Source organism: Calidris pugnax, unplaced genomic scaffold (genome assembly GCF_001431845.1).
Source record: "Calidris pugnax isolate Ruff unplaced genomic scaffold, ASM143184v1 scaffold15, whole genome shotgun sequence".
Lineage (NCBI taxonomy): Eukaryota > Metazoa > Chordata > Aves > Charadriiformes > Scolopacidae > Calidris > Calidris pugnax.
This window is the reverse complement of record NW_015090774.1, coordinates 7,076,501-7,096,832: the sequence shown is the minus strand read 5'-3', so window position 1 is coordinate 7,096,832 and position 20,332 is coordinate 7,076,501. Positions and strand designations below refer to the sequence as shown.

General features: G+C 35.4%; 1 protein-coding gene across 8 annotated transcripts in view; it reads left to right on the top strand.

Moving 5' to 3' along the window:
* ARFIP1 (ADP ribosylation factor interacting protein 1) overlaps positions 1-20,332 on the top strand; it is a 44,517-nt gene that overhangs the window by 2,997 nt on the left and 21,188 nt on the right. The window contains exons 2-6 of one of the 8 annotated variants that reach the window (XM_014945002.1): positions 1,358-1,437; positions 5,895-5,996; positions 15,069-15,177; positions 17,898-17,969; positions 19,442-19,551. In XM_014945002.1, coding sequence (XP_014800488.1) covers positions 1,360-1,437; positions 5,895-5,996; positions 15,069-15,177; positions 17,898-17,969; positions 19,442-19,551 — 471 coding nt within the window. In that variant the 5' untranslated portion in view covers positions 1,358-1,359. Of the gene's footprint in view, positions 1-1,329; positions 1,438-5,894; positions 5,997-15,068; positions 15,184-17,897; positions 17,994-19,441; positions 19,552-20,332 lie in introns of those variants that run through there. The other 7 variants (XM_014944986.1, XM_014944994.1, XM_014944976.1 and 4 more) reach the window with 7 other exon arrangements.

Below are 20,332 nucleotides of genomic sequence, written 5' to 3'. Positions count from 1 at the left end.
GGTACAGATTGTCATAATCAAGTGTGTACTACAAGATGAATTTTGCTTCTTGCTTAACGAGCAGATCAAAGAAATCACACTCGCTCTTCTAGTCCATAATGGAAACTTTTTATCTACCCAGAAATAAGCTGTTAAGAATGGAGGTTGTTTTCAACCACAAGCAGAGTTTGGACAGGACTGTGTGGGAAAGCAGCACCTCTGCTGTATGGTCTTTCCTGTTCGAAAGAATTGTAGAAAATTAAGAAAATATATTAAAAAGTTATACTTAATTACTTTGAAAGGAGTTTTGTATTGGTTGGAGAAAAATCTAGCTTCATTCAGTGATAGCCCTGAGTAAATTGTTTTTCTGGAGAAAATCTCTTATTTTACGTGTTTGGTTTTCCAAAAGCAGGTAATAGGCTATCCAGTGTAATATGATCTAGATGGCTCAGTTTCTCAGCCTTTGTGTCCTTATTTTATTTCCCTTGTCATGTGAGCTGCTTACCTTATTAATTATTTGCTTTAATTAAAATGTTTTATAGCTTGGGAAATTGGAATACAATATAAATAGTGATCTCTATAATTTTTCTTAATCTGGTATATGACTGAACATGTATGAAGTGTTGCAAGACTTCATGAACTGAAGTCATGTGGGATTATACTCAATACAGACAGACTTTGTTTAATTCTTAATGATTGGTTGTCATCTCCTCTCAAACAGCTCAGTGAATTTCAGTGTCACCTGTAGTTACCAGCTATTTGAAATTAGTTTTAGATACTTTCTTAGTCAAGCTATATTAGGTATGTAACTTCTCTTTCATGATCACTCTACTCACAGAGTTGATTTCTTGCACACGTCCTCAGTGTTACCAGCTTTCTTTGCCTCTGTAGATGAGATTTTTTTTTTAATAATAAAATGAAGGGGATTCTGTTTTTAGTTAAGCATAACAGACTGAGCAGCTTACTAGGTTCTGGTGGCTCAGCATCAATGTAAACTTGCAACATTTGGATAAATCTCATGTCTTGATAGAGTTGTGATCTTTGCAATGGTTGGATACAGTCAGTGTGTTGTTGCAGGTGACAGTAAATACCAGCTGAAGAACTTTGTTTGACTTCCTGGTTTTTCTGTTGCAATTTCAGCCCTCTGTGCAGGGAAGGCTGCTTTGACTATGGAAATTTATTCTAAACTATATTCCTAGTCTTGGTTAGAATTTGGAGTGCTAAAGAGCTGGTAGTCATCAAAAGAAGGAGGTTTCTCTTTGCTTTAGCAGAACTTGTAAAAGAAGTGTTTCCCAAAAGCATACTTTGGTCTCTGTAAGGTGCAACACCCAACTCCTTTCACATCAATTAATGCATGCCATACCTATTTTATTTTCAGGTATGTCAGAACACAGCAATGAATCCACAACACTTGATGAGTCTCACCCAGCTGCAGAAGAGGTCCAGTCTGACTCTGAGGTGATTGGGTGAAAGTTATATCAGTGTAAAATCAACCCAGCAACAGTTTCAGACTGCCCAGAATTTGGATATGCATAGCACAGTGGAGTTAGTATGGGGATATGAGCTCCTGCACATTATCCTGAATGGGTGGCTTTGGTTTTGAGACACTACTACGAGCAATCTAATTAATTCATATCAAAGGATTATTTCAACCAATAGTCTTTTGCTGCGTTGCAGTATTTGTTTTGTAGACTGAATAGATATAGGTGGGGTAGAGTCTGAAACAAGTAGGTGCAGCAGGAAGAAAGGGTTGGTACTTAAAAGGCAGGAGTTCTTGTGTAGCCTTGCTAGAACAAGGCATTCTGTCTTGTCTGGAGTGGTGAATCGTTTTTCTTGGGAGCAGATAGTACCTTCATCGTGGAGAAGTTTGTGACTTTTTAAAGTAATAAACAAATTCGTAAAGTTCTTGATAATATTTAGTCAATCAGATGTGCTTGGGAGGCTGTTTGAGAAAGGTAAAGAGTAAACATTTCCCTGGCTGCTCTAGAGGGAGAATGAAAAAAGGTGATGCTGACTTTATCACAATCAGAGTTTAAATACCAGTGAATTGTCTTAAAATTTTGTATAAAAACAGAATAGTGATTTCATGGATATTTAGTATATCCCGAAATCTGGTATTTGTAAACAGATATACTAAGAAAAAGGTTTAATATATTAAGGATTAATATATTTTTCTGAATGAAATACCTAGCTTAAACTTCTTCCATAGTGCTTATTCATGCCTAATACAAAGATGTTTCTAAGTTTGCATTGATATATTTACTTTAGACTCTTCCTACATATGATGAAATTTTTTTTTTTGAGGGTGCAGTTTCTGTATATGCTTAGTTTAAATCATGTTTTGGAGAACCGATGTGAGTGGAAAAATTCTCCATCCCCTTTTTGGGCATAGGTCACCTTCTTTTAATATGCAGTGTTTCCGCAATCTTGTTTGCTGTACAAATACATTGTTCTGGCCCAGGGAAGGGGTGGGGAAATTGGGGAAGCTGATGGGGGGAAGAGTTAGAGGTAAAGGGCAAAAAAAAAAAAGAAAGCGGGAGGATAAGGACTTGTTCTTGGCAGCAGTGCTAGCTTAGATTGTTTGCTAAAACGCAGGTGGTGATTTCTTGTTATGGCTGAGCCAAATTAGCAGTTTATCCCACTTCCCTTTTTCAGCTGCTCACTTCATATCTTTGGTGCTTGTCTGACCTCATTGCAAACTGATTCAACTCACTGAAACTGCGGAAAATTAACCCGGTGAAAAGGTCTGTTGTCAGGCTAGTGAGTTGAGTATGTTTACTGTACAGTCAGGTGAGTGGCAGGCAAGAGCTGGGGTTGGGAGATGGGACACAGTGTGGCTCGTAGTGGGGACTGGAAAAGGGCAATAGTCAGATCTTCCATTGCTGAAAGGAGAATATTGTGTTTTAGTTCAGACGCAACATGAAACTGAAGTTAGCAAGTCACTTTTTGCTTTCTCTAAAGTTAGTACGTAGGTTTGTCTCAAATAGAAACATCTAAAAAAAACCCCTGTGAATTGCTTCTAGGCCCTTTTAGATTTCATAAGTTGTCCAGAGAAGCTGATGATTTTCCTTTTTGTATGCATGTATTAGAGACATGTATGCATATGTGTGAGCATGTATTTCTCTGAATAAAGGCATAAACATAGATCAATGTACAATATTAGCAAAATTATTTGAGATTCTTGCTGAAAAGCACCCAAGCCAAGCATTTGTTCTGCCTTTAATTGAATTTGGAGATGCAATTTTGTTTGTCATTCCTGCCAAATGAAGCGTATCCCCTGACAGTACAGGACTTCCTCTTGACACTGTTTTCTGACAATTTTGTTCTGAAGAACAAAAATAGCTATGTTAACCTTTGCTGGTGTTTCAGTATTGTGCAGGTAGCTGTGACAGGCCAAGCATTTTAAAAAATACCTCACTTTAGGGCACAAGTAGAAGTATAGTTCCTAGTAGCCTTGGAGTGTAAGCAGATGTGAGATTTAGCTCCGGCTTCTTAAACTTGCTCTATTGGACAGATTTCTTAAATTAAATTCTAACATGGTGGGTAACTAGAGCATTTGGTCTAATGGTATTGTATAGCAACTCCCTGCGAGGAGCAGAGAGTTGGGCTGGTGATCCTTATCGGTCCTTTCCAACTCAAGATACTCTGTATGCCATGAAATAAAACAAATTACTGTTTTAAAAGTAGTCATCAACATAGACCTTTTGGTGTGCTTCATTATTTTCATTTAATTAAAAGCTGTGAGTTGTGAGGTTTTTTCTGTTGTATGAAGAATGACCCAAAACCCAGCTGTTCTGTCTTCTAGTTGTGGGTGAAGAATTCTATGGAGAATTTGTTACATTAGGCCAATGGGAATATATGGCATGTGACCTGTTCCTTCACAGTGCTGAAAGAAGGCACTTAATGGATCTTAAGTGAGAGGGACTGATGGGATGAGTTAGTGTGCTATAAAGTAACTTTTTTTGAATTTATAGCATACTGACATTTTCTTAAATTATTTGAAATCTGTTTTCTGTGTATTTAGAATTTTTTCAAAAGTTGCACCAAAGTGTTTTTGTTTCTCATTTTAGGGAAGCGTTTGAGAAAGCAAAACTGAATTGAAAGTCACTCTTTCAAAAATAGTGCTAAGTTAGTTGTAGAGAAAGTCTAGATCCCCCAAAGGGGAAAAGATGTCACCTCAGGTGGTATTTTACACATGTGTATCTACAGATTGTAGTTCAGTGTATGGTTGTTAGAGTGGCTTGTCCTTGGTCTTTTTCTTTCTCTTCTCTGTATGGGTGAAAGGCAACATTTACTCAAAACTCAATGGACTTCAGCCTCCTTGCTTTTTTTTTTTTTTTTCCCTGTGATGGTGGTATTTTATGCTGCTAATTGAAGAAGCTTATTTCACTTTCAGAAATGTAAATCAGATTTTGTACATACCAAGTAAAGCTTGAGCAGTGAGCTCTGCTTCAAAAGACCAACAGAAGTGAAGTCTCAGTAATTTACAGTCTTTGGAAGAAGTTATGGTAACATAGCTTTGAAAGCTCTCTGGAGTTAGTGGAGAATGTTTACTGGAGCCCACAGACAATGACTACTTAGAAAAAAGCTTGGGAGGCCTCAAAGCTTAGTAAGGAAATTAAGTTTAATAAATGAAGTGGTGATAGGTGAGAGTGGGGGGAAATAATAGCAATGGGGTATGACGGAAGATGTTGCCAATTAAGAATGATGCAGGTGATCTTGAATAAGTACCAGTAAAATCTTTGTGTTTTGTGGATATCCTGTGTAAAAGCTTTATGTGTGGTTGGAGAAGCTGCTGGTACTTCAGCCTGATCTCAGACCGGACCTCTTCCTTATGCTTTGACTGAAAAGGGCTAGTTCAGCTTGATGATTTGCAGCTTTAAGGGACCTTTAAGCACCTATTCTCAAGTACACATTCATGGTGTACCATGTCTTGCCAGTCTTGCACAGGTGCATTGGCTGGTTGGAAGACTTGGGACAACTTTTATGTTGAACAAACACTGCTTCAGTTATGTGTTGATTCTTCTACTGTTTACACTTTAGTTGACTAATGAATGCTGTCTGGCAGAGTGAGGGCTAGCTTTTTGAGAGGGTCAAAATTTTCAGTTTCTCTTAATTTTGGAGAGTGTTAGGGTGCCGTTCCCTCTTCAGGTGCTCATGAGTGGTGTGCATTTCTCCTCGAAATGTCTCCTCTAGGTTATACCTTGGGTCATTCTCGAAAGCAGTGGTTTCACAATTGTTGCTACTGTGCGTAATGCAGCTGCAGTTTGAAGCTAACTCCGATTCTTGAATTGCATTGGTGCTTTTAAGTTCTTGTTTCTGCATTTCACTTTAGATTTACTGCTGTTGACTGAATGAGAGTTGCATATCAACAGTTTAGTCAGAAGGTGGCACTATATTATGATAAAAAAAGAAGAAAGTTAAACTATTTTGAAGTTTGACGTTACTACTTTTCTTTTTGTAACACATGATTAAATTCATTGCACTTCTCTAATACTTCTTGCTTATCGTTAGCCAGTACTTTTTTTTTTAAGCCAAGCTTATCTTTTTTTATTTTTCAAAATATGTAAACTAAGGGTCAAGTGTGCATAGAAATATACTTGTCTGGCCCCACATGTCTCATTTGTGTCTGGCACACGCCTAGGGCCCCCAATATCAGTCAGTTAAATTCCAGTGTTTCTTTTCTCTTAGATCTTGACGCTTTAAATGACTTCTGTCTGAGCTGTGCTATTAATGTGATTTGGGTATGTGATGAAATTAATGTATACAGACTTAGTATATCAGAGTATTACCAACAGGGGTTTGAAATAAAATCAACTGTTATGAAACCTATACATCAAATAAATTTCTAATGAGTGATCTATATAAAAATTAGACAAAAGCTAACCTTTTTTATGTTTCTTCTTATACTACAGGAAGGTGCAATGGCTCAAGAGTCTCCTAAAAATTCAGCAGCAGAAATTCCTGTGACTAGCAATGGACAGCTGGAAGATTCTCATGAGCACAGCTTCAACAGGGTAAGAATTTTCTTTGCTAACAAGGTACCATTAGCAGAACTGCCAAAGTTACAATGCAATGTATAGCAGACTTCACTGAGCATAGTTTTCTAGAGCTCTAATGGAAAACTTCATAAATTATTGTTAAAGTTGACATATTGCAATGTGTGATCACATTACGTTAACTTTTTTTTTGTATAAAAGGCATGCTAGTAGTGGTAAATATTTCTGAACATGAAATAGTGTAAAGAATTGGGTGATCTGTAGTGCACAATCATGTGTATGTGCTTCTATGTTTTTGTCTTTGATACTAGTTTTTAATCCAACAATTTGGTTCATAAAACAGGACAACAAACATTTTAAAAATGAGACTTAACAGATCCTGTGAATTCAGGCTACAAAATCCTACATTTTTTATGAAGAAGTATCATATTGTTCAAGGCAAGTACTTCTAAGGGGTATTAAATTTGGAGGCAACCTGTCTGAAAGTAGAGATAGTTGCATTCTGATTTGAAGTTCTAAATAGGAGAGAAGTAGCTTTTCTTGTGTTGAAACTGAAAAATTACTACTGTATTCCTGTATGCTATATAGATAAGATATATAAAAATCCATATTATCTGTTGTATGTTGACAAAAAAAATTATACTTCCATAATCATGTCTATGCAATTTTGAGTTCTTTCCCCTAACCTTGATATATTTTACTATCAGTTCCTGTGTTTGGCTGTCCAGCAGAGGGTGCTATGGTATAGTTCATATAATTAGGGGTTGCTTTTCTTTTTATTTTGGTTTTGAGTTGGAAATATGAACACTAGTTAATTATCCACATTTATTTGATATATGCTGAGACTTAGATTTTAAGGAAATGTCTAAGCTTTAACTATCCCATGCTGACTTGCAGTGCAGGATTATTTTTAAAAGAAATACTGAGTAAAACTTTTATTTTGTCCTACTAAAATGTTGATTAGAGGGGGAAACCTTCAGAAGTTTTAAAAGAAATTACATATACATCTGGAATATTGGTAAAGTAAGCATCTGCCTAATTTTTGTCTTTTGGTTTTAGCTTTAATGGAAAAACTTCTCCACAGGTGATAAATTATTGTAAAGGTTGAAGCAGATACTACACATTGTAGTAACTTTTTTCGGATGAAAGGTATATTAGTAGTGGCAATTTTTTCCTGAATGTCAAATAATATGAAGTATTGGGTGCTCTGTAATGCACAATCAACTGCATGCATGATAAATATTGACTCTAAGCCTTGAGTAGACTCATTTTTAATCCAGCAATTTTATTCATAAAAAAGAAAATAAGCATTTAAATATATATTAAAAGTATATTTTTAAACATGTGTTTATTATATTATCATTATAACTAAAAATGTTCTTTAAATATGTAAAAATATGTATTTTTAAAAATATTAAAAAATAAAATGCATCCTGAAAACAACATCTGAGGCCATTTGACTATGATTGAAGGGTAGCTGTATAGTGAACTTGGCTGTAAAAAAAGTATAAAACTTCATGAGATGAAAACGCATCTGTATTTGAACTCTTATTTAAAAAATACTGCACTTATTACTGTGCATTTTTTCTACTTATGCTGAATGGGCCATGTTTGTTTTTTTTACATAGCACTGCAATGAGGGAAGGCTTATGTTTCTTAAGATTTGTTGTTCAACTAAGATCTACCAAGTAACATAATGTAAAAATGAAGATGATGTTTAATGAAATAAAGTTAAAACTAAATTTTGATAAAGATGTACCTAGGCTGGGGGGAGAGGGGGCACAACAAAAATACACCTTGAAGTGGTAACGAATTAGGGCTCATCTGGAAGTAGAGAAACAGATTTACTGTTTTTAAGTCGGATGACCTTGATGCTGCTGTGACCTGACTGCTGTCTAAATTATCTTCTCCTTGTGTATTAATTGCTTCTTCAGTGTAGTGCATCCAATACTTATTTATTAGTTACAGAAAATTGAATTTGCACTCCTCTTGACTGGGTCAGAGCCCTTGTTCACTTACTCTTTTCTATGGAAAGTTGAAATATTCAAGTAGTTTTTGTGAACATGTACAAAAGTTAAAGTAGGCTTTTGCTGGCTTGGAGTTAACTAGATTTGAAACTTCCACTTCCACAAAAATGGGTCAAATATTTGGTCGAGTTGCAGAAAACTCATACTGTGCAAGCAAAGTTGCCTTTGCTGCTGTAATTACTTTCACAATGCATATTCTGAGATCAGTGAAGATGAAGTGCACTTCAAATATTTTTTTGAACTGTCTTGTACAAGTTAACACCTGCATGTGTGACCTAAACTCAGAATGTGTGATAATCGGGGCTTCTTATAAACAAAACAAACTTCTTGGAATTAACATCTAGGTCTGTTTACTAATCTGTTAGTCTCCATTTCTAATACTTAGCTTCTATTCATCTTGCTTTGTGTTTGTTATTTTTAATGCTATGCTTTCTCTTTTTTTCCTTGCCAGGTAATTTTTTATTTTAACTTAAAGCAATATACATTGCACCACAAAATTTCTATGCCAGGTTTTCAGGGGTCTTTTTTTCCTATCGACTTATGGAAATGACAAGCCAAATACTGATTTTTAGGAGGTCACTTAAGAAAGTGGTAAGAAACCATTGCCACTTTAAGCTGTACTGTTACGACAGAGCTCGCTAAGACTATGTGACCACAGTAGAATTTAGAGCACTCAAAACTCCAATATACTGATTTCCATTACACATTCTTGGGAAGCTGGGGAACCAGGTTACTTGTTTTTTGTTACTGTTATGGACAGGGCGCTGTTCATCTAGGTGCTTTATCATTAAGATGTAAACAATAAAACATCATTCATGCTATTTTTTTTTATTTGTTCATCTACAGCAATTTTGCAACAAACACTTGAGCAACTTTGTTTGATTTTGACAGACTGAGCAAAGGGGTAGTTTTACAACCTTTTCTTCCAGGGTCTTTAATTACAAAACTACACTTTCCTTTAGCCTTGAGTTCTATTTAGCAATTCCATCAAACTTCATCAATAAGCTGCTCAGGCATGAAAACGCACATTCATTTTCTACCAAATGCAGGATTTGTATGTACTCAAGCATGAGAAGTATTTCATTTTGCAAGGCAATGCAGTGCAAATGTATTTACCTGGAAGTGGCAAGCAGGGTTGCTCCTTTGAAGAAAAATGCCCTTAGTTGTGCAGAACATCAGACAGAATAGATTGCCATAATGTCATTTCAGAGGGAAGAATATTAGTTCCAGTCTTGTGGGAATGTGATATAGCAATACTTGATGCATCTTCTTGGTTCCTTATGCTTAAGAAAAAGAATCAAAAGCATATTCATAAGGTAACTTAAATTGTTTGCCTAACTGTAAAGTCTCATTCAGAAATATGCTACTGCATTCTAATCCTGTCTTGTTTGTAATAATAAGAGATGCCTGTGGAATTCTGACAAGTTTTGTCCTGCCCGTATGATGGATGGAAACTTTTTTTAACTAAAAAAGCCTGTAGCTTCATTTGTCATTGGATGAAATGTCTGATGTCCTTTCATTATGAAAAAGCTTGACCTAGTGTTTTTTGGCTCTCCAATCTCTATTCAAAGTCAAGCTTTAAAAACTTGGTGCATAGAATTATTTGCCAATGTTTGGACGCTTGTTTCTCTGTCTTAATAGCAGAGGACTTCAGCCATTTCCTAATCAAACATGTTTTTCTTAGTACTTCGTACAAGTAAACGCAGCAAAAACGTCGTGTTGGTTTATATTCTTTACTGGTTTATTTCACTTATCCTTGACTTCTAGAACGTAGTTTTCCTCCCATGCTATTATAATTATATGATTAGAATAGTGGTGTTTTAATGTCACTGAGGGGATTGAGAGCTGAGGACTGTGGGAAGGAGTGAGGAAATGTATTATTCCAAATTCAGTAACATGTTTTATAGTGTGAAAGCTGCATAGGAATAAATTAAATTAATCAAAACTGTTTGGTCTCCCTGTAAAGGTATTCAGGCAGCTGTGAGCAATTTGTTGTGTTTAAACTATTTTATAAAATCTATATAAAGTTTTTGTCAGTCTGAGTCTCTGAAATTGTTGTTCCAATTGTTTCCTTTCTTTTTCAGTATAGACTTTCTTCTGGCTCTTTCTGTACTTACGGGGACAAAACTGTTATTAACTATGTATATAATACCAGTAATAAACTTCAGGCTGCAACAAATTAATTAACTTTGTTGTGATTCTTCAATTTGTCTTACTAAAATTGCAAAACAAGATCTGGGATCTGATGAATCTGCATGTGTTCAGTATCTTGTTCTGTAGTTTTATTGCCAGACTGCACAAATAGATAAGGTTGATTCTTTTTATGTCTTTTGATTTTTGAAACAAAAAGCCAGGCTTGTCACTGACATTCTACTTCAAACTTCTGAGTTCATCTCTTACATTTTGCTATGTTGACTGGCATAATTAAATTTTACTCTGTGCAATCATATTTCAATTAATATAGATGGATTTAAAATGTGTTTATGTGTGTCAGTTCTAGAAAACTGTTTTTAGGAGATGAAACAAAAAGGGCCAGTCTTTGTTGCCAAGCGGTCTGCTTCATACAGTCTTAAAAGCCAAAGATATGAAGGTTAATGGTGAGAGTAGAAAGGAAACCAATTCAAAATTCAATTGTTGTATGACATTAGGTAAGTCAAAAGGGATGTAGTAGAAGAAAGGGTCTCCTGAGTGAAGAGCAGCATATTGGAGAATAGAAGCAATATGTCAGTCCACCTTCTTTGTCACTTCAGCATAGATTAATGCCTTCAGCTCTCCTCCTGTTGATTTTTATGCTTGAATTTATATTGATGTAAGGATCTAGTGGAAAGCAGGAGATGAGTGATATAATAGGGTAGAGAGAAGAAGAAAATGCTGAGCTTTCTTGCACATGAATTAGGGTAAGAAGTTCAGAGCCAGTGATCTTACTGGGTAGATGTTCTGTCTACACAACACCTTGTTTCATGGGATTTGTAATCTTTAAAAGTGAGCTTTACAGTAACTTGTGTTGCAAATTTTTCCTAAGGATAACTTGAGCAGTTTTATTTAAAATGCCATTCACCATTAAAAAAATAAACGAGCATGTGGTTGGTCCCAGTTCAGTTGCTCCACTTTTAATGGACTCCTCGAACTAGCTTGTGATGGGGGTTATTTTAAAATACCTTTATTCAAGGTAGTAAAGGCAAGTAAACTCATATCTTTTAAATTTACTGTTGGTACTAAGCAAAAGATAATGCTTTGTCATGCATTAATAATGGACTCACATAACTAAGAAACTTACACAATGTGGTTCGCTTGCTAGCTTTGGCTGGTGGAGAAACAATATAGTTCTGGTATCTTTCCCCTCTTCATTTTAGATTATTCTGGGGAGCATGGATGGGAAGTATCGTTTTGGAAATAGTCTCGTAATTCAGCCAACGTTCCTTCATGAACATGCATTCTGAGCAACTTCTTTGCTGAATTTACTGTCTCAACAGGATTTATATGTCAAAAATTCATACTGGTTCATCTAGAAGATCTGCACAATAAACTGATTAATATCCCTGTTAGTCGTGTAAATGTTACAAAAATGCATTTAGTTTTATATGGTGATTTGAACTAATTAAAATGGGATTTTAACAAAGGGTTTAAATGTGCTATACAAGATAGGTTTGCGGTGTCTTGACTAGATTAAATTAAGCTAATGCAGCTGTTCTGTGTACTTACATGTCGTGCTTTTGCTTCTTTGAGCCCTTAGTATGCTAAATGGCTGAGAATGGGTTAGGTAATCCAGCCTTTTGACTTCTTGGGAATTTTCTGAGTTGTAGAGTTTTTATACCCCTAGCTCTGTATCTCAGTGAAGTTACAATATTAAAATACTTCTGGATGACAATTGCATAAACATGCAATGGTTTTCAGCCTCATACAGTTGAAAATTCTGAATGAAGCATCCTTTTTTCTGTGTGTGTGATGGTGATCCCTTAACAGATTTGTGGTTTTGCAACGTATCAACAAATTTTGGTGAATTCTAAGAGCTTGAAGGGAAATCAGATCTTCTGATCATCAAAATCTTCCTCTTAGCTAGAAGAGCAATAGGTACTCAAAATATAATCACCTTACTGCAGTAGGGGAAGCTTTCCTCACTTTCTGTGTTACAACAGCAAACCTATGTTTGATATGAATAAAAAAGTGATTTACGTTGATTTCTTACCACTCTAAAATCTCCTGAAATACTGTCATACCTTCTCTTAAATGTGAAGTTTTATGCATGTCTTTTCTTACTCTAAGGCTGTTTCTAAATTATACTTCTTTATAAATTGTTAAAGCGGTAAATTGCTTTGTCAGAATGATTACAGATTTTTGGGTTTTTTTGTTTATCTGCATTTTGGGGGGGAAAGCAAGCACAATCAGTTGCAGGAACAACATGTTAAAAATTGAAGTTTACATGCAGAAGCATGTCTCCACTGAACAGTATCTTGTGTGTTTATAAACAATAAAAAGGTAGTGTATTGATGATCACTGACTTTTTGATGACAATTCTGGTCATATATAAATCAACAAATGGTAAATCTTTCTTTTAAATTCATATGCAAGGCTATCTTTCTTCAGGGTATATTTCAACTGGTTAATATAGGTTTTTAAAACCAGATTTGAATCTAGTTCTTTACACTGAACTTTGCCTTTTTGCCAATGAAAAGTGTAGATCGATTCAAATATGTGTGTATATATACACACATATATATTTATGTAAAAAACCCTCATGCGTGTATATAGACAGTTGTTGATCTTAATAATTTTCATCTTCCAAATATCAGGTTTTTTATTTAAGAGAAAGATGTGTTGTAATATTCTGATTTAACTCTGTAGTTTGTTCAGCCTATGTTTAGTTTCAAATTAGAATTAAGTTGAATGTACAGAAGCAGTACAATTCCTTAAGTTTAGATATAAACTTTTGTCTTCACAAAGCAGATGTTCTGTATATTAACCTTAAATAGAGATGATTCCTTAGATTCCTATTGCAGACATGCTTAAGCAGGTTAGCTGTCTACATTTCTTTGGCTACTTATTTAGATATTTCTGAAAACTATACAATGTGCCAAGGTGCCTCCAGGAAAAAAAAATTGATGCCATGTCCTTTCTGTTAAATCAGTGCATCTTCTCCTCTGCAGTCTGGCAATCCTTTTTCAAGTCTCTCTGCTTTTTCAGCTCCTAGTGACTTGCCACATTTTGAGTTAAAAGGACTCTGTCTATTAGCTAAACTAAGTTGAAGCAAAGGCTTTCCAGTATACCACCAACTGTGAGTACTTAAATGGAAGCACCAGTGTTAAGTCAGTTGTGAAGACTGAAAACAGTATGTATCCAATATTGTGATATGCTTAATTTGTGAGAACAGGTTCTGCATGTGACTATTGCTGTTTATTTTTCCCTTTTTCTGGATATAATGCTTCAGATACACAAACATAGCATAATCTACTATTAAATAGCCACTTCATATGAGTGAAAGTATGTCTACAGGAATTGGTTACTCTGATTGCAATAACATCATGGATTTTCATTGTCAACAAAATTTCTGTTCTGCTGGAATTCATATGTTTGTAGGTCTTCCTTTTTTCCTCCTCCTCTGAGTTTGTTTTAAACTAAAGACAGCTAGCTAAATCAGTGGGAATGTGATCCAAAGCCACTTCTTGACAGCCTGAGCCTCTAGGCAGCATCATTCTTATGTACTAGCTTGCTTCTGGTTTGTGGATCGAGTGACACAGTAATATGTCAAACATAGATTGGATTTTAAAGGTTGTGTTTTCTTTGTAATTAGAAGCATTTCATACATCATAAATAGTTACTGCACATGTCCAGGCACTGACATCTTAAAGCTATGTATAGTTGTTCTCTGCAAATTTCACTATTGCTTCTCTATACTTTCATCTCTTTTGCCTCTGTATGGAAGCAGAGGGAATACAAAAGAGTACTTGACTCCAGAAACTGCCAGGGGCAGTTTGTAGGGGCATTTATAAGCTCCTTGCTTTCACTCAAAAGAGTACTTGACTCCAGAAACTGCCAGTTTTTTTGTAGGGGCGTTTATAAGCTCCTTGCTTTCACCTCCAGAGTAGCTTTTAAATAACTTTTGACTTTAATGAATTAGAGGTTTTAAATTGCTTTGAATACCTGAACTGTTTTTTGAAGCACTAAATATATTTCATAACACCAGATGCTTAAACTTTAGTTAGATGGGTGGAAATGCAGTCCAAGAAAGCTTTGGGGAGGTATTTGTAGAGGTGGGTAAGATAGCAAAAATGGGCAGTAGGATGCTATATGAATTATAGTGTTTCAATTCATTGTTGAATAATAGGCCTTCACTGGGTTTCTGTGAAGACTTCAGTTGCCTGAAAGTTGGTTGTTGTAGTTAATCTAGCTCTCAAAAGTTGCCCTTGGGCAATTTTAAATCAATGAGTTTCAAAAGCAATCAGAAGTAAATGGCAGTTTTGTGATGTATAGTAGGTGCTCAGAAGGAAGCTCTTGAAGGAACAGCCTCTCTGGATGTTCCTCCCATGTCAGATATTCCAGAGATTTCACATGCTATTTGTAGAAATTAAGAATGCTGGGAATTTTAAAACTATTTCTTACTTAAAGTGAATTTTTTTTTTTAAATCTTTAACATTATAATAGTTGCTTCCACAGTTTTGGTTTGTAAAATGTTGTCTGCTCTTAGTTCATTTTGTACCCCTGTCAGCTTTTGACTGGAAACATTATTAACTGATATGGTTGGTTGGACCAACACCACATGATGTTGCAGGCCACACTTCTGGTAACTGCTGCTCTAAGAGATGGTATTCTAGTTGCTTGTCAATATATATAAAGAAAAATAATATAGGATAAATATATAGGCTATACTTACAGTGATTCTCATTCATTTTGGTTTTGTTTGTGCATCTCAGTAGAATGCTGTGTCTCCACACACCAGTGAAGACATCCCAGGCTGAAGGCAAAATTGCCTGTCTTGAGAGCTGCTGAAATTGCATTGTAATACTTTTCAGTCACTTCTATCTGTTTTTAAACATTAACTTTCCATTTTTATTCAAATATTTCCAAGGACTTGAAACGTTCATTGCCAGTTGGACTTGGACTTGCTGAAACCAAAATAACATCTCATGGATTTGACAGCACCAAAGAGGGAGTTGTTGAGGCAGGACCATTTCCAGGTAAAGGTAACTGCTTTTTCGTCTTTATTTCTCAATTTAAAATCTTTAATCATATTTTTATATGGTCAAGAATAGCTGCTGTAGCTTCTTTGAGCATTTTGATATGAATGTACACATTGAGATGTGCATTAGTGATATCTTCTCTGATAGCTGGGTTGTTAAAATAGAGAATACATGCTACATTTGTATATGTCAAGGAACTAGTGGAAACTACTTGGTGTTAAATTGGCCTTTACAGGAAGGGGAGTCCTTCAGCATGTTGAAATGGTGTTAGGCTGAAGCATTTTAGTATTGCATTGCATTGAAGTTTTCTTTAAACGTTGATGTATTGTTCTGATTTGGAGTGTAACTGGAGAGTTTTTTATTTCTTGCTATACAGTTCACTTACCCAGAGCACATTGAGTGGAATCCTTTTTTGTTGCCCCTGAGACTTGCCTCTCCTTTTCTTGTTATATTGCGTGTATTACTTTAATGTATTGTTGTTAGGCATGATAATGCTTTGGGTCTCTTTTTTCCAGGTACTACCTAATGAAAAAGAGTCTATTCTCTGCTGAGAAAACAGGAAAAAACTTTGCTTATAGCAGAAGGATTCTAGTTAGTAAATAATTAATTCACTATGCAAATATTAATGTATGTTTCAGAGAATCTAAGCTAGTATTAAACAATGAGAAATACAAAGCGATAAACAAATCAGTAATATCAGTGTTTCCCATCTATCTAAAAACAAGTGTGCCGTGATATAGTATGTGAAAATGGTATTTTAATGAATTATGTAGCTTTGACAATTTCTGTATTTGAAAGATTTGAAATGATCTTAAATGAGCAGCTGTGAAAATAAGTCTCTTTGTAGTCATAGATTTAATTTACATTTTGCTTCATTTCCTGTTTGGTAAAATGTTGTGCTTATGAAAACAGTGATTTACATGCTGTACTTAACATACATTACAAAGTGAGTGCTGTGGTTTGTTTAAGTCTTTGAAATTAGCAAAATATCTAGCTAAAAACTGGGCAGATGGCAAAGTGCTCACCATTCTTGCCTTTTTGTATTCTATTAGCAGGATAACTGTTGCAGCTGTTAAGTGCATTAGCCTGTAAGGGAAATCTAGGATGTTTTTCAAGCTACGCTAATATGTTTGAAATCCAAATGTTCTCTGTAAGTTATGTACACAAATTATGAGCTCTGGACATGTAAATTCTGATGCTTCAGATACCACAGTTTTCTTTCAAGGATATTTTCTTCAGATTTTTCCTTATGCTCTAACCAAATCAGACAGAGAGAAATGGTAGAAACTAAGGCTTCTTATGATTATGTGGACAAAAGTAGAATGGATGCCCTATTTCTAAAAGTTCCTTTTTTTTTTTCCTCAGTGTCCTTTTTAGGGCTTCATTTTAGAATGCAAAGTAGACAATACTGAAGGGGAAGGGCTTTTAGGATTTGGGGACGTTGAACGATGAAGCATGCATAAGGCTGCATTAATACTCTGTCAAATGATAAGGATTTTTTAAACTGCTTGTCTTAGCTCGCTCGCTGAAGTGATTCAGTCTTTAGGCCTTTAGCAGGATCTTGCAGTCAGACTTTTACGCCTGGATGAATCCAGTTGCAGCTCTTATGCAATGTATCGCTACAGAAGGACACAGCAAGTGAGCTATCTTTCAATCTCGTCTTTTCTGTGCAATTAGATCCAAATCATTGGATTAATTGTTCCTCATGTTAGTAGTGCTCTATAGTGTGCTTAAAAGTCAAAAGCTAACTTGATTCAATTCCTTTGAGTGATATTTTTGGTGTTACTGATAACCAAACTTGGTTGAAACTGCTAAAACTTAGGTTTGATTTCCTTTTCCTCCAACACGCTGTCAGCCCTGAAGTATTTCAGAAATTCTCAGCAAAAGCAATAAAAGTTCCTCCTCCCCCCTCAATATGATGATTACTCATCGCTACAGAGAAAAAGCTAATTTGTTTGTTTGGGATTTAAATCTTGAAAGCTTCACAAGAATGTCAGTTCACATTTGGGATATGAAAGAGTTGCAAAGCTCTGAAAAGCATAATCCTAAAACAGCTTAAAGAACACACGTGGTGCAGGTCATTTAAAGCAGGGTTTGTGGAGTGGGTTTTTTTTGTTGGGTGGTGTTTTTTGTGTGAAAGAGAGCAAGTAAATGCTTTAAAATCTTCCTTTTGGGAAGATTACACACCTTAACGGCTAATGGCTCGTGTGATCTTCAGGATAGTTTATTGCTGGGTGTTTACACAGAGCAGATGTTAATCGAGTATATCTGAAATTGGCACAGATTTCAGAGCTTACTTCACTCTTAATGCTGTGAGTACCATTCAGTGACATGCAGAGTGAAATCTACCTAGACCTTAAAAATGAGGTTTCAGCTCTGGAAGCTGTGTATAACAGCCTGTCATGGAATTTTCTGTTGATGGTATATACTTTAGTGGTGAAGCTGTCAGTTGTACAAAAAAAACCCAAAAGAAGTTTGGCATCATGACCTAGAGAAAAATATTAAATAATGAAAACTTGGAGTAGTTCACAGGAACAGCTGTGCCTCTAAAAAAGCATTTCTGTCAGAAATTCCAGTAACTTTTCTGTGACTGCTTATATTTAGTGTGTTGTTTAAGCGTTTCTTTGTTTTGAAAAAAGCCCTATCTGTATAAAAGTGCACATTGCCTTCTAAGGGAAGATGATGGATTTTCATGGTTAAATATGTCCCCTTTTCAGGTTCCTCAGCATCACCCAAATCAACTGTTATATCTCCTAGCAGTGCAGCAGCTAGCAGACTGGCTGGACAAGGTTCTGATTTAATTATTCCCACAGGTATCATAGCACCGAATGGATAACGCCCTTGTCTCTGCTGACACTGTACTAACTCCTCCATGTCTATAATAATTTGATTTACTTTCAGTTGGAAATATAACTTCTGGGGTTTTTTTGGTGGCTCTCATTTCTGGCTTTTAACAGTTCACAAAGTAACCTCTGCTTTTCTTCCTGTATGCTGCTTTTTGCTCTATAAAATTAAAAAAATAATTATCAAATATTAATAATAACAAACAGTAGCTAAAATGGGAGAAACCAAAATCTTTTATTTAGGTTAACCTGAAACTTGGCGGTTTTTGCCAAAATGATCGTGTATTCCAGCAGAACAGAATATGAGGTGGCCACTAGGAATTCACAACACCCAAACTAGGCTTTGCTACTTGACTCATTTTGTGCCTATGGGCAAATTACTTAACATCTTTGTCTGTTTCCTCTATATAAAAGGAGAAAACTTATTCAGTTACCTCATAAGGGTGTTGAGAGGATTAATTACTTAATGTTTGCACAGCATTTTGAAGACGTAAAGAACATAGTAGAGCTTGATGCTAAAGGAGTATCTAGAGGCATCTGTATAGACTTTTTTCCAAACTCTTACTTACATAAATAACTTAGCACAGCCAAGGTGACTGTAAGGAGCAGTAGGGTTTAGAAGCGGGAGCAGTCAAAATTGCACATTAATAAATAAGTATTGCTTGAAAAGTGGTTGTGCTTTGCAGTTTTTACTATTTAGGACAGTAGGAAATATTTTTGCAAAATTAAGACTTAGAATCATTGTGATATCCCATATTAGCTTGAAAATGCTGTGTATTGGCAATTAATGTGTGGTGATTAGCCCTAGATATTTTAGTTTGTTGCTTTAAATCTTTTCTTTGTTGCTGTTTTTATAGTGGTGTTTTGTAGAATTAATTATTCCTAATACTATGAGCTAATAAAACTGAAATAAGTATTGGCAGAACACATCTTCTGGAAAGGATGACTTTCATTGGAAAACATAAAAAATATGTTTTGAAATTTATTAGTTGTACTCCTTGACAGTTTTTATATGCCATTAACTTTCATTTAGTGGTCTGCAGGTTGTAAACAGACTTTTAGGTTGACTAAATCCAAAAAGGTATTAAATTGTTGGAATGTTAAAACATAGATTAAGTAATAAACATGTCTCAAAAGCAGTTTTAAAGTTGTTAAGTAAAGCTCTGTGCAGGTAAGCTTTATTCAGTCTATTATTACATGAAATACTGAGATACGTTTACACTTTATATCAGTTTTAAAATAATTTTTCTTTCTGGAATTGATTTTGAAAATCTGCATATTCATCTTAAATTCTTACTGTCACCTTGCTCTCCTTTTGCATGTGAAATTGCACAAATTTTCCATACCTGCTATTAATCCCTTAAAACAAAAAAAAAAAGAAACCAGGGCCTTGAAGATTTGCTTTGTGTCTGACATAGGGGGCAGAGCTCAGCAGAAGAGTGGACCCGTTGTGTTAGCAGATGAAGTAAAGAATCCAGCAATGGAGAAATTGGAATTGGTGAGAAAGTGGAGCCTAAACACTTACAAGGTATGCAGATATATGTTTGTGCATGCATGTATGTATTCTAGAAATGAGTTTGCTACTAGATCAGACTAAAACTTACAAAGTACTGTACTCCTATATGAAAGTAGTCTGTTGTTGCAGTGAGTGTAAGCCTAGAGAAGGGTTAGTTTCCTTCCTAGCGTAGCATTCTTTGTAAGCCTTTTAAAATCCCTTTTAAGTGTAAGCCTTAAGATTTTAAGCGTAAAATCTTTCATAGGTGTTATTAATTTAACCAGGTAGAGAATGTTCTGTTTCTAATGTTGCCTTCACCATACAGAATGTACAGATTTCAGCACTAATGCTTATAATTAAATCTTTTTCCTATCCTTGAGTTGGTTCCTGATACAATAGAATGTTACCTGATGGGAAGAAGTCAGGCCCATCTACAAGTTCCATACTTGTTAATTGCTATTCTGATGTTGTTGTTGTGTCTTGGCTGCTTGGGTTTTTCGAGTGTTGGAATTGTTGTTTCAATTCTTGTGTATTTTACTACTTTTTTTTTTTTTTGATCAGTTGGGATTTGATGAAATTAAAATAATTATGAAAGAATAAAGAAAAGGTGCTTAAAGCACACAGGTTTGCCAGAAGTGACTCTCACTAAAAAGCCAAAAGGCAAGGAACAATTGTCAGGAAATACATTGCTATCAGGAGTTTTAAACAAAGACTAGTTTTGAAAAATAGCTTTTTGATATGTCTGCAACTTAAATGACAGAGGTGTGGACAGGTGGGTTGTGTAGATCAGTGAGATCTACATCAAGCCATGAAG